This window comes from Pomacea canaliculata, linkage group LG6 (assembly GCF_003073045.1).
Source record: "Pomacea canaliculata isolate SZHN2017 linkage group LG6, ASM307304v1, whole genome shotgun sequence".
Classification (NCBI taxonomy): domain Eukaryota; kingdom Metazoa; phylum Mollusca; class Gastropoda; order Architaenioglossa; family Ampullariidae; genus Pomacea; species Pomacea canaliculata.
The window spans coordinates 22,606,191-22,619,930 of record NC_037595.1 but is presented as its reverse complement, the minus strand read 5'-3'; the positions used below and the strand labels follow the sequence as shown (position 1 = coordinate 22,619,930).

Here is a 13,740-nt window from a genome sequence, read left to right as displayed (position 1 = left end):
CTGATTTTCAGCATGTGTTTCAAAGAACGGAGTGATTATTTTTTACTCACCATCTACTCATAAACAGGCGAGAGTTTTGGGCTTCACATTACTATAGATACGCTAAATTTAACAGAAAATGGAGCATAAAGAGTAACTTTTACGCCATTGTGTGTTTTTCATACTGCACCATTTTAGTTTGACTATTAGATTTTAGTTCCGGAGACTAGATGGACAAGGATGGCACTGTCAGACTAAGAATCATCGGATAAACCACAAGATCGAGTGCATGCTCATTATAAACCCTCCTGTAGTGAAGGAAAGATCAAGACTTATCATCGTGTAAAGGCAATGCTTAGAGGACGAAGGGTTCATACCCCAGTGTTTATGGCTTAATTAACCGACACGCATATCAGTCAGGTTTCAGCACTGCAGCCTTCGCGCCCCAGTCCTGGAGTACATACACAGATTACCACTGAAAACTTACACGTTAAACTCCTGTTGTGACCAAGATGAATACATATTTCCCATGGTCTGTTTTTGTACCCACACCATGGAACCAATATTATATGATATGATGTCAGTGGGTGGCGAATGCTCAGCTTATAGCGAATAGCTCTGCATCAACAGTATGTTGCACAGTTTCACTTAATGTCTATGTCCTACATGCCTGATATACTATGTCTGCCTGCATATAGAGTAAACGGAGGTAGAAATTTTGGATTTGATGAGTTGCACCTTCTGCTGATGGCATACTGTTCATAGGATGAGTAAATTGGTTCCATTCAATTTAGGTGACAGACAGACAGACAGACAGACAGACAGACAGACAGACAGACAGACAGACAGAGTGAAACAGGCTTATCATTATTCTTCCTACCTATCTTCACTACCTGACATTCTTTGCACTGACTCCTCAAAGCATAAAAGCCGAGAGACTGGATTTCATTTAGATGCAAATCGGCCTGGAGCGAGAAGATGAGGAATAGACAATACTTTCCTAGCTGGATGAACATTCTGTTATCTGATTGTTTCCCTTGAGCGGAGCACTGCTTATTCAGGTTTTTACTTCATGAAGCACATTAGGCGACTGAGGCCTATTACTGCAAAAAGTATGAATATGCAGGATGCATACGCGCACGCACGTGCGTGTGAAGTGTGTGCTTTGAATGTATTGTTGAGGTGTCATCGTCGAATGGTATCATAGCATTTCATCATCGTGCTTGTTTTCAGGTTCATGTCCATTCTCTGAAGCCCCTCATTTTCCTTTATCTCTCTACACTTTCTTGCTCTCTCTAGCTTCTTCTGTCTTCCAAATCGTGTACCTGTGCCAATGTGAGGGTGTTCGCGCGTGTGGGACTTCATATATATATAAACTTGTTTCTATGTCATTAGAAACTTTTTAGAAACTTACCAAGATAAAGGAATCGTCACCGGTTAAAATCACCCTGGATTCGGAGATTGATGTGGTAGTAGAAACTGACGATGTCGCATCGTCCGCAAAGGGTTTCTCCGTGATGCTGTTTTGTCGGAAGTGAGCTGGCATTCTCTCGTCGCCGCATACTTGGTAGTCATCCCCGCCATTCATGTCCTCGTCTATGGGAGCGACAAGCAACAGACAGATACTGGGTAAAAAAAACATCATAATCTAAACATTAACACAATATATACATCACACATATAATATTAACATTAGTAATAATCTTCTCATATATTTCGGCCTGGTATCATGTATAATCCGTGCTGGTACTGAACCAAGTAAGTAAACTGCTTATAAGATTATGTTGGTCTAATGCTAGACACATCTTTTTTGCCATTTTTTGCGAGTAAATTATTCTAGTTTTACATTGATTTTAAGACTTATTGAATGTATAAATAAAGGTTTATTTCTTTATTTTCTTTTTAATCTTTATTTTCATTCGAAATAATGGTTAATATTAATTCCACGATCCATACAGCTTTCTTGAACGATAGGTAACTGACAATGATGCCTCTGTTATAAAACACCAACACACTCGCACAGTTGTCATTCACACATCTTTATCGTTGTAAAGAGAAGAATCTGAAATTAGCCATCAGAAATCTACTGAACTTTAAACCACAGATAAACTGCAAAAATTACCACCGTGTGATTCTACGAGTCAGTTATCAAAGAGCAAGATCGGAAAGCAGGGTGCATGGTTGCTGGAAAGCAAGGGAAGTGGTGGACGCCCGTGTTATCTGGAAACACATTTGCGGATGTTCCTGCTCTCTTTACAATCAACTTACTGATTGCTTGCTTCGCTCTACTTGAAAATCTCCATGCCAACGCCTCGTGAGAAAGCAAAGACTCACAGGCATGAACAGAAGACAGCAAACGTTTATGTAAAGGATTCACTTTTGGAGGTAAAAGACTTGCTATCTCTCAATCGCGTTTTTTTCTATTACATTTGCACAGACAATATGGAGTTGTTCTTGTCTCGAGGCTTTTGCAAAGAGTGGTTATTAACCTATGTTCTAATTTCAGACCAGCTGAATAGTCATTGCAATAAAACTTGAGGGTCCTTTTGTGGCGTGATATTTATATACATATCTTTCGTATTATATTTATATATAGAAGGGGAGCTACAGAAGTGAAACTTGCAGCTTTTTCTTCTATCCTCAAAGTTGTAGGTGTGCGCACATAAAAGAGAAGATATACATTTATATTGAATACAAATGAATGTTTACCTATGTGTTTCTTCGTTTGAGCGAAGATAAACTTGCCTCGGCCAAGTTTTGCTAATATTATAAGCATATTTTTTGACGGAAGACATCAGTAAGAAATGACCACTCACCAAAAATCACAGCAGACGATGAATTCACAAACTGCGGGTCCTGCCAATCAGACTGCCACGGTGGTATCGGAGATGCCTAGAGAAAACACACAAACTATTCACCTGTACGTATAACTAGTAACACATCAATAGCATACCCCTACATTCTTCAGTTGGCTACATATGTTTACCTATATCTTCTAGCTAATGAATGAAACTAAAGAAAGAACACAAAGAAAGAGGATTCTTACCTCAGTAATCACAAGTGCAGAGAGAAACAACGTGGACTCACTTTCAATCTAAGTCTATAAAATTTGGTAAGATATCATTACGTTTGACTTTCCTTCCACGGTCTGTGTTCTTCGTAAAACTTTCTAAAAAGCAAGGAAAGCCAATGTTCTAAAAAAGAAGTTGCATCCAACAAAGCAGCCCTTAATGTCAAACTTTGCCACCGTTACAATCCAGGTAACATCTCCAAGCTTAATATCTTAGGGTGATGTCAAACTGGAGGCAGGATAGGCAGTAATAACTAACATCTTAGAGCCATAAAAACAAACAAACAAACAAAAACTGCAGCACGTGCAGAATGACTTACATGTGACTGCCGAGTTACATCTTTGTTCACTACTCGTGTTAAGGTCAAACCCGTACCAGCCAATGAGAAAGTTGGAGACACAAATAAGGCGAAGGACATCGGGAATATCGACTGTGACTTCACGAAATATTGAACACATGCTTTTACAAGAGAAACGCATTACTGCAAAGAAAAGCGAGCTAGTGACTGTTTTAGTGTCCTTGAATGCAAAGCGAGGAATTATTAACAGGAATAATAGTTTGCTCAACAGCTACGTAGACCAGAGAGTACCGTCTACTCTCCGCAGAACAAGATCCTGACGTGAAATTTTCTTAACGAACCGTTAATCGACGTACCTCATCGCTTCAGCGTTTCTCCGGTTCTCGTAATACAGAACACGAACGGGCCCCCACGAGCCGTTTGCAGGCTAGCAAGGACTTATGGAGGATATTCTGTTAACGATACCTACTTTTTTTGGCTCACTTTTCCAGCCTGTAGGTGTAGTGCTCATACACTTGTGCTAACCAATCCCCGTACACAGAATTCCACACTGGATATTATCTAGCACAGCCAGCAGGCATCATGAGCACAGGAGGCGACGCATACTTTGACTGAGCGGGCATCTGGCCACAGAGATGGTCATATTCCTGGTAAATTAAACTGGCTGGCCCCACATTAGCTTTGTGGTTGCAATAAAAATCACAACAATTACTTACCACAAAAGTACCCAACTATTTTAAAATTTACGCCTCTGGCGCTTGAGAACAAACAGGAAAGGGAAGTCACAAAATTGGGTGTTTCAAGTTTTTGAGAAAATTGGCTCGTCTGCAAGTGTGTGGGTGAGTTTTTTCCCCTGGTACTCTCGTGTGTCTCTGTAGCAGCGAAATGCCAACTCTAGTCAGCTGACAACATGTCCTACAGCACGTATAGGAGTTTGCAGCCGCAATTCAGTTATAACAGCACACGGACTAACAAACAAAAGCTAATTTTCCGTTCTAACATCAGCAGCTCGGTAGAAGCTGACGGAACAATCATACCACAATGAGCGGATTCCACGTGACTGTTCAAATTCATTACCACCTTTCTCAGAACTACTTGTAAAGCTAGAAGATCAAAAGATTTACCGACGACGATGAGGAATTACTTTGCCAGACCGATTTCTGATCGTGGCAATATTCACGAAAGTCTCATACAACCACTTTTCCCTGGCAAAATAGGTATTCAACGACACGACAGTTAAGAACATACACACCAATTTAGAATCGTTTTCCGACAACTGGCATTTTCGGCACTGACGCTCGTTTAGCAACGCGAATCAACAGGTCAAGGAGAGAATTACAGGGTGTCTCTTTTATTCAAATTGCAGTGTATATATATATATGAGATATTTTATTTTTATACATTATAGAAAATGTCTTGTTAAAGGATACTCTCCTATAACAAAAGTGAATTTTTAAATAGAAAAGGGCATACACTGAAATCGAAAACAGCCTAAAATGTACAATTGGCATTTTCATGGCTCACCACTATAACCACTATAAATATGCTCTTTGAAAGGAGGAAGGAAAAAAGTTCTTTTTGTCAAAAAGTTATTAGAGAAGTCATCGCGAAGTTGGTTTACTCTAAATATTTGTCATGAATCATAAAAGATGTTCTCTTATGCTTTAATTACTGGGTCCGTGAGTAATGGAATTTACGATTTTAACAGATAAACTAGAACTTCGATTAAGCATCCAGTCATAGTTGCCTTTTAAACTAGCTTAAACAGTAGCCAGAGTCGTCATGTTGGTCTCGTTAAAAAGAATTCCCCAGGCCAGACGGTTACTGCATGTGATATGGAGCCTGATACATCTGCTCGTCCAGCTCACAACTGGTCACTTATGTTGCATGTGACAGTCTTTTGCATCTGCCTATAGAACATTTTGCACAGTCATCGGTAATTAAATGTTATCAGAGTAAAACCTAGTCGACACGATAATGCGGAACTTGTCAGGGCAAGAATATAACGAGATAAAAAGTTTTATGGCGGAGGTATATCAAAGCCCTGTGTAAACATAAAGCTATGGCAGTGCGCATGCGTCTCAAGATCTGGCGGATTTCTGGCTTTAAATCCCACACCGACGTCGGCACTTCGCAAGCGCAGCTTGACCCAACACAAAACACAGAGCACCTAAGATGATACTCAGGCAGAGGTTTACTTTAAACATGACACGTCTGCACGTCTCTGATATTCTCTCTGACATGCAAGGGCATTTATGAAATCCTCTGAGATTTCTGCACGTGCATCTTTGACTGTATCTAGGATACCTGTGCCTGCATTTTGACACTGTATTCTATTTGCACTAGTAACTTTCTGTGACACATGCACCTCAGGCATTTATGGCATCTGTGCAGAATCTCACTGGTTCGAAAATCGGCTTCAGACAAGTAAAATATGTTCTAAAATCAAAGTAAAATATTGTCCTGACAGGCAAGAGAATCCATACTGTTTGAGGACAAAGAAAATGAGATCGTCGGTATAATGACTCTCGCTCGAAGAGGCAGAAAAACATAATTCCAAAATTGTATAGCTAGCCTCGCTACAGATAAGTATACTAATCAGACCTCCTGTGGGCAATACGTCATCAGTGCATAGGTGCATGGAGGACCGAGGTAGTGGTCGTGACTTCTTCGCGCTATCGACAGAAAGACAGATACTGTGACTGTGACTGTGACAGACGTGTGATTAATGAAAGGCAGAGACCTGATCAGAGAGAGAGGCTTGGTCAAAGACTTGACAGACAAGCGAGGAGAGATTAATTAGTAAATTACTATTAACACGTCACTTCATTATTAAAGAGAATCTCAAATTTCACTTACTGACGACGAACCGTGATTAAGAAGGTTGAGATTGCTTCCAAAGAACTGTTGTGAAATCCGTCTGCACTGACACGAACAAAGCTGTATAAAGTGTAACGAGTCAACACGTGCGTGCACACTCACTGCCAACACATCCGCATTATCCACGAGGCGGAACTGATTTCGCTCGCTTCTAAAGTCAGAGTGCAGCGAGCATAAAGGAGCCACACGGTGACCCTGTACGAGTATACGTGGACGTCGGTGATTCCTGCTAATGATGTAGTTCCCTCCCTCATTCCGTCTGCTTTTATTTACATGCTATGTCTCACTCTCTAATCTCTCTGTACGTTTCTCTCTCCCTACTCTCCAACTTGACGATTTTATGCTGCATTTGATTTTGAAAACAATGGAACAGAGAGAAAATTTCCTAAAACAGAGCTGTGTACCCATTTCTACGTGCATTACTACGTATGCAAAGACAGAGTGGGTGTGTGTGGATAAATAATTTAATGCTCATTCCCGGGACCACCTCCCTTCACACTTGGAACGGGCTGGTGCCTCACCTTACTCTATCTCAGACACATAAAAACTCAAACCCACGAACGTGCGCGCGCGCACACACACACACACAAGTAAATAAGTTTTCATGTGATTAGGGTACAGTGCAACATTGAGAAGCCTAAATATTTATGATATCCTGCTCTACTAAAATGTACACAACAGCTAAGACTTTAAGTAAAGAAAAAAAAAAAGATTGATTAAAAAGTCCAGTAGAAACATCTTCCGATTCCATCGCTATTCGCTGACTACATAGGACAAATGACAACTCTTTATTTACGAGGGTAACAGAATAAACAAACGTTATGCTTTTTTACATCTAACCCTCTGACTAAGTAACAAAGATAAAAATATACTACAAGGAAGAGAGATATCGCTAGCACTAGCGAGGTCGTATCCTAATCCTGCCAGCAGGAAGACACGCGCTTACATTGCTAGATATGGTTTGAAGTTAGTTCCTGACAGCTATGTGCCTTATCTCAATGGCTGAAGTGAAGTCCAGTGGAAGTTTCAAATTATGGCGCACATAATGTTCACGTTTCTGACCTCACCCAGCCCAGAGTCAGTCAATTCACTTTATGCACTCGTGTCGCAAGCGTCGTTAAGCAAGCACGGATATAAAAGACACTTTATACATTACTCTCGGGAAAGAAATGGAGACAAAACAGAGTCAGAGGAACAGATATACAGTCATACAAGTGTATAGACAGAAGGAAGAATAGGCAGGCAGAAAGACAGACTTGCAGACAGGCAAACAGATATCTAGAGTGAAAGACGGAGATAAAAATAATAACGAAACTAAAAATAATAGTCGGTAAAGACTACATTTCTAATTATAGATTAGAATTTCGGAAGCGAAATAAAAAATAGATTAATTTAAACGTCTTCCGGAACCTATTGATAAAAGACTCCACAGCAGAGTAAAAGTTTCAAGTATTTACATGTTCTGCACTCAGATGGCCGTAATAAATCACTGAGACTAGGATGCTTGGAATGCTAGGAGCGAGTTTTTGTAGGAGACATTTGTATCTGCAGTCTTCAAGATCATTTAAGAATCCGTAACCTTGTCAACCGTGTGAGAAAATGATCATCACAGACCGTATTGTGTCCATTGACAAAAGTACTCACATCTCGAAACTCGCCATCAGGAGCTGCCGCTAAACAGTACAGTGCCTGACCTGATAGACCTGACAGACTATCTTTTGGATACACCACTTCCCCTCATAGCCAAAGTTGTGTTCTTAATCTGACATGGATGTGCGCTGATATTCATGTTGAACTTGTAAAACACTTAGAGTTCGGTAGAATTGAATAAGAATTAAGAAAATCGATTAAGTTATGCATGTCTTGTGCTTTAAACCATAATACAATTTTACAGTCTTTTAGCTTGTGTGATATTAAGAAATTTCTATTGCATCCTGATAAGATCGCCATCGTACCACTTGCAGAACAGAGAATTGGCCTTCTTGTTTACATCCCTAACAGTTGTTTGTATTAAAATAAGAACCTTTGCTATGTGGCTACTTTTGTTGACGATGATCGTCGCAATTCTTTGCCCTATTGCTCCACTAACTAAATCAAAACAGTCTGTCTTTATCTGCTAGAGTGAGAAGAGCCATAGCCTTCCACATCCTCTTTGTAAACACAAAACTATATAGTGCTATAGAATTTAGTGATTCATTTAGTCTGAAACCCATTAGTCTAGTCCTGGGCGTTTTCAGACAGCCAGCAGTTAGCGAAATGAAGTGTGGCGCTGGTCCAGGCAATCGTAAAGGAACCCCGAAGTCCCGCTGCTACCACGCCAAGCCATGTGGTACCTGCGGGAAGGGGCTGATCAGCCCAAACTAATCTTTGTCGTACACATTTGTAGTATATTTTTCACTCTTATTTTCATTATGTCAGAACAAGTTGCTGCAACTTTTTTCGTTGGCTATGCAAAAATTAACTAATTTTTTGGCGTTTTTGTTTTGTTTTTGAAGTCTTCAGAAAACCACTCGCGTACTAGTAAGCTACGAGCCTCTGTTTATCCGTGAAGATACTTAAATCCAGAGTTGGGGAGTTATGATCAGAATGCCCGCTTGCACTGGTTGTCAGCCATGAGTTATCTTCACCTGAAATCTTTATAAGCACGGACGTATATCTCTGGACAGCTGGCTCTCTGCCGAGAGCAACTTAACCTCTCGCGAAGTTGTTGGCTGTCAGATCTCGGTAATTCATCAAACAGTTTAATATCCGAAACACGATAAAATTATCTAAGTCGAAATTTACTTATTTGCTCTTTCTTTTTCTCCTTTTATGCCAAATGTCCTCGACCTCCACTGCCCACGACCTATAGCCAATAAGCTGAAAACACAGCAGATCATAAAGCTTGAGATTTTGTACATCCGTCAACACGAGAGTTTGCATCGTCTGCTCTTCTTCATTATGTTGATAGTTAAACTGAAACCGAATTTGTGTTTTGGTCTCGTCCTAAAAGTTAATTCAGGGAAAATTTGTCTGCAAGCACTACAGACATATACGTACGTGGAATAAGCAAAAGTCAAGAAGGGCTGACGTATTTCTTTGGAGCTAAAATCCTAACATACAGCACGCTAATGTTGTATTTACACTTCAGCTTCCAATTGTATCCTATTGATTTTTAAAATTACAATCTGCAACTTTTAAATATATAAGACAGCAAAAAAGCCCCATAAAAGCAAAACAAAACAAAAATAAAAAAACAAAAGCCCAAACCAAACCAAAAAAAATTAGATAACCACAAGTGTACTTAAATCGATCTTTCTTCCTGGAAACTAGGCCACCTGGTCAAGTTACCGAAGAAAGGAAACCTCTCTCAGTGCAACATTGGCGGGGGATCATGCTGCTGTCCATTCCCAGTAAAGTCCTATCAAGGGTAATTCTAGAGAGACTGAAGAAGGCACTAGAAAGGAGACTGAGACCAGAACAAGCAGGGTTTCGCCAGGATAGGTCATGCACTGACCATATTGCCACCATCTGAATCATCATTGAGTGTCAGTCCTCCAGTCCCCTCTATAAACATTTCATGGACTTTGAGAAGGCATTCGATAGCGTAGACAGGGACGTCATCTGGAGGCTGATGATCCACTATGGTATTCCACCTAAACATTATTCGGGGCTTGTACGAAGACACATCCTACCAAGTTATCCACAACGGCAAACTCACTAAACCTTTTTTTATAAAGACCGGCGTAAGACAGGGTTGAATATTACCACCAGCAATCTTCCTGATGGTCATAGACTGGACTATGCACAAGACAACAACAGAAAACAACACCGGCATACATTGGACCTTCACCAAACAGCTAGAGGACCTGGACTTTGCAGATGACATTAATCTCCTATCTCATAGGCAGAAACATGCACACCAAACTGAGTAAGCTAGCAGAGGAATCAGAGAATACTGGCTTAAACGTCAACAGAAAGAAGACCGAAGTGATGAGAATAAATAATAAGCAGGAACTCCCAATCCAACTTCAAGGAGAGACCATCTTGGAAACAGACGGCTTTACGTATATGGGGAGCATTGTCAACAAGGATGGTGGAGCGGACTATGACACCAAAAGCATCAACAAAGCCAGGCATGCTTTTAACAGCCTACGCCACATCTGGAATTTCCGAGCATTATCCTTCCTCAGTAAGATCCACATCTTCAGCATCAGTGTGAAAGCAGTCCTACTGTATGGTTCTGAAACCTAGAGAATGACAAACACCGTCAACAACAAGCTCCAGACCTTTACCAACCGATGCCTTCGCCATCTCTTGGAGATAAGATGGCCTGAAAAGGTCCCAACAGCAGCCTGTGGTAAAGAACCAACCAGAATGCCACTAGCCAAGACATCAAAAAGCACAAAATGGAGCTGGATAGGACACGCCCTGCGCAAACCAGCTGATACCATTGCCAAGCAGGAACTTGACTAGAATCCTTAGGGGAAGAGGAGAGTTGGGAGACCAAAGCAGACTTGGAAAAAACCGTAGAAAGTGAGTCAAAGGACGTCGGAACCACATAGGTCCAACTGAAGGGGGCTGCTCAAAACCAGGTCCGTTGGAGAGGTGTTGCTGCGGCCCTATGCTATCGGGGAGTAACAAGGACTAAACTAACTACATTAATTAATCTTAATTAGCTGTTCTTTTCTGAATGTGGCTAGGAGATAATTCTCGACTGGTTCCCTTTAGTTTTCTTTTAGCGGTAAAGTGCATTTGCACTCTCTGTTCTTCACACTGGGATGAGAGTGAGATTTCAAGAATTTGGAAACGCCTAGAAAGCAGGATGGGGTGGTCTCCCCCTCCCCCGACGACCTGTACATTCTGACCAGCATAGGTCGGTTAGTACAAGTCAATAAATGGAGATCTGTGGCCAGCTCTGCATTTTCCGGTCCCTTTTAGTCCATTCCTGTTCAGCTAGTCTGGATTAGCATTAAAGTGAACAAGACAAGAGATGGATCTTGCCTCTAAAAAAAAAAAGAGATATATACTATATAATACAGATATAGTGATAAAATGTCACGCGTCACGAGTTATTTTTTCATGAAACCCGAAGGGAATGTAAGACAGTGCTCCAGATGCTGCAATCTTTAGCGCGGAGCTAGTCTTCACCAAATAGAGATGGAGTTTCAGCTTTAATTATATGAAGGCACATTGTACAGTGACCTTATCTTGCGTCCAAGATTTTAAAGACTATTTAAAATATCAAGATGAACCATAGAAACAAAAGTTTGAGATATGAAATCGCGTCTGGTTTTAGATAGAAGTATACGCAGGAAAAGAGGAAAAGAGTCACGGAAAGGGAAAGAGAGAAAGCAACTCCTATCACATATTAATGCCACTTGCAATAGCTTTCGAATTAATATTACGGACTAAACCGGCAATGTTGCACGGATGACTGATTTGCAAACATAAATGAATCCGATCCTACTTGTGAAAGTACACACCCATGTCAGGCCAGTGGTAGTAGTCCCGACTGCGCTGTATTTTGTTTGTATTTTGTTCTCTTTTGTTATGTCGATACATTTTAACAAAGTGTAACATTGCTTGGAAGCTGCTTGATCGAGTCTAACATTTCACACAGTGCAAAAGAGCCCTACAGAAAGGAGGCAAACCTGGAGCTTCAGAACATCCCGAATGGGACAGCTCATTAAACTTCTTGGTCGCCTAATTTCAATTTTGCCTCGGGACCAGTCAACGATTGATTTTGGCTCCGAGGCCACACAAAAACTACAAACATTTTGACATATACAAGTAGAAGAACTCTCCTGTGTGTCGTTGGGTAGCCGCTAAAGCGCTTCACTCCCCACAGAAAGTCATTTATTTAGCAAGATTGATTTTACTGCTTTGTCGCGGTAAATATACATGACAATTGTTCTTGATCAGAAGATACATCCTAGTCGCTTTTCCGTTACCTATGCCTGAACTTATTCGAAGCGTCGGAGAAATCGGATGCATCTTTCACACCTAGAGACGGATTTAAATGAAATGTCCAAGAGATTCATAGTCTAACTTCGGTGGGTACACTGACTGGGAGTTCTTACACACAGTGGTACCATTGCTGTGGCTGTTCTAAAACAAATGTGCGCAGCGCAGATGTAGAACACGGAAATATGTCAATCAAACTAGGTATTTAAAGCTTCCTAATATTTAGCGTTACTTGTGTTGTCTGCCTTGACCGTGATTATGGTGATGGTATTGACTACTACTGAAACTGATGATGATGATGATGATGTAGACAGCCTTACCCGTTGTTCTGTTGCTACTTTATCTGCTGAAGATATCAGATGAGCACAATGGCCACTTTCACTGACGTCATTCTGTAAGGACAATTCAACATTTAAAAAATATTTCGCACAAGCCCATGCACGCGCGCACACATTTGATGAATAATGACCTTTGCACAATATCTTGAAATATCTATTTTAAACACTTCATTATTAATTTTTGCTCTTTCAGTGGCCTTAGATCCACACATTGAACTTAGAAAACATTTCTAATAAAGGTGCAATAAAGGTACAAACTGCGAATAGCACACACACGCATTGCATACAATGCAAAATAAGCTCACCTGTCTAATACAGCAGGTGCGTACTTTCTCAGAGGAGAGGGACACTTGACCCGCGGGGAGGATGGACTCATTCTGTCAGGTGACCTGGATACATCTTCTCCATCTTCCTCTACAAGGATTGACAGCTTTCTCACCTGACCGCCCGCGGCTCTGCAGAGCGGCAATGTGTTTCATCAGTCACCTATTTCTTCTCCCTGTTTTACCAGGCTAGAGGCATGGGAATGTTTTAATCCGGTTCTTGTCCACACGTACACCTCACTTCTTCACACTTACACTTGCTGTCAAGCGAGGGCATAGCTACACTGGAAGCGCAAAGGGCCTCTGGTCTTCCGACTCGTGTAACGTCTGTTTCCTATTGAGTCGACCTCTAGAACACCAGCAGTTTATTCGCACTACTTCCACGAAGTAAAGCTTTGAAAATGTCAACTGCCCCTTCACAATGCTTGCAAAGAGCAAGTGTCTTGAAACCAATCAAAAGTTTTACCGCATCTTTTTGCCGGGCTACATAACTAGCAGAGGGTAAGAGTGTAAATAGCCTTTTTGTGAATGATATTCGTTGTCGTGCATAGTTTTTGTATCTCACAATGTGGCTCTTTTCTTTACAGTTCCGAGTTTATTTGATTGGGTTTTTTTCCTCAGGTTTTTTTTGTGTGCTTTAAATGCTCAAGTAAAATGTTTAGAATTAAACGGCAAATACATTGTTACATCGAAGGAGAAGACAATAAATAAAAAGAAAGAAAAAACAGAAGTATGAATGAGACAACAAAGTGAAATAAATAAAAGAAAGACTAAACTGTTGCTGTAAAGCTTTGCACATTTGGGTGAAAAGTCATCAGGTGGAGTCTTCTAAGAACATTCAGTGACTGCAAATTAATTCGAAATCAAACACACTAAGGCCTCTCCACTTTTTGTTTTTACAAGTG

General features: G+C 40.7%; 1 protein-coding gene across 4 annotated transcripts in view; it reads right to left on the bottom strand.

The window, feature by feature from the left end:
• Nucleotides 1-1,513: 1,513 nt before the first annotated feature.
• Nucleotides 1,514-13,740, bottom strand: part of LOC112566096 — a 38,777-nt gene continuing 26,550 nt past the window's right edge. For all 4 annotated transcript variants that reach the window (XM_025242060.1, XM_025242056.1, XM_025242058.1 and 1 more), the window contains 4 exons: nucleotides 12,818-12,967; nucleotides 12,495-12,566; nucleotides 2,796-2,871; nucleotides 1,514-1,575 (listed from right to left, as the gene is read on the bottom strand). In XM_025242060.1, the coding sequence (XP_025097845.1) occupies nucleotides 12,530-12,566; nucleotides 12,818-12,967 (187 nt within the window). In that variant the 3' untranslated portion in view covers nucleotides 1,514-1,575; nucleotides 2,796-2,871; nucleotides 12,495-12,529. The remainder of the gene's footprint in view (nucleotides 1,576-2,795; nucleotides 2,872-12,494; nucleotides 12,567-12,817; nucleotides 12,968-13,740) is intronic.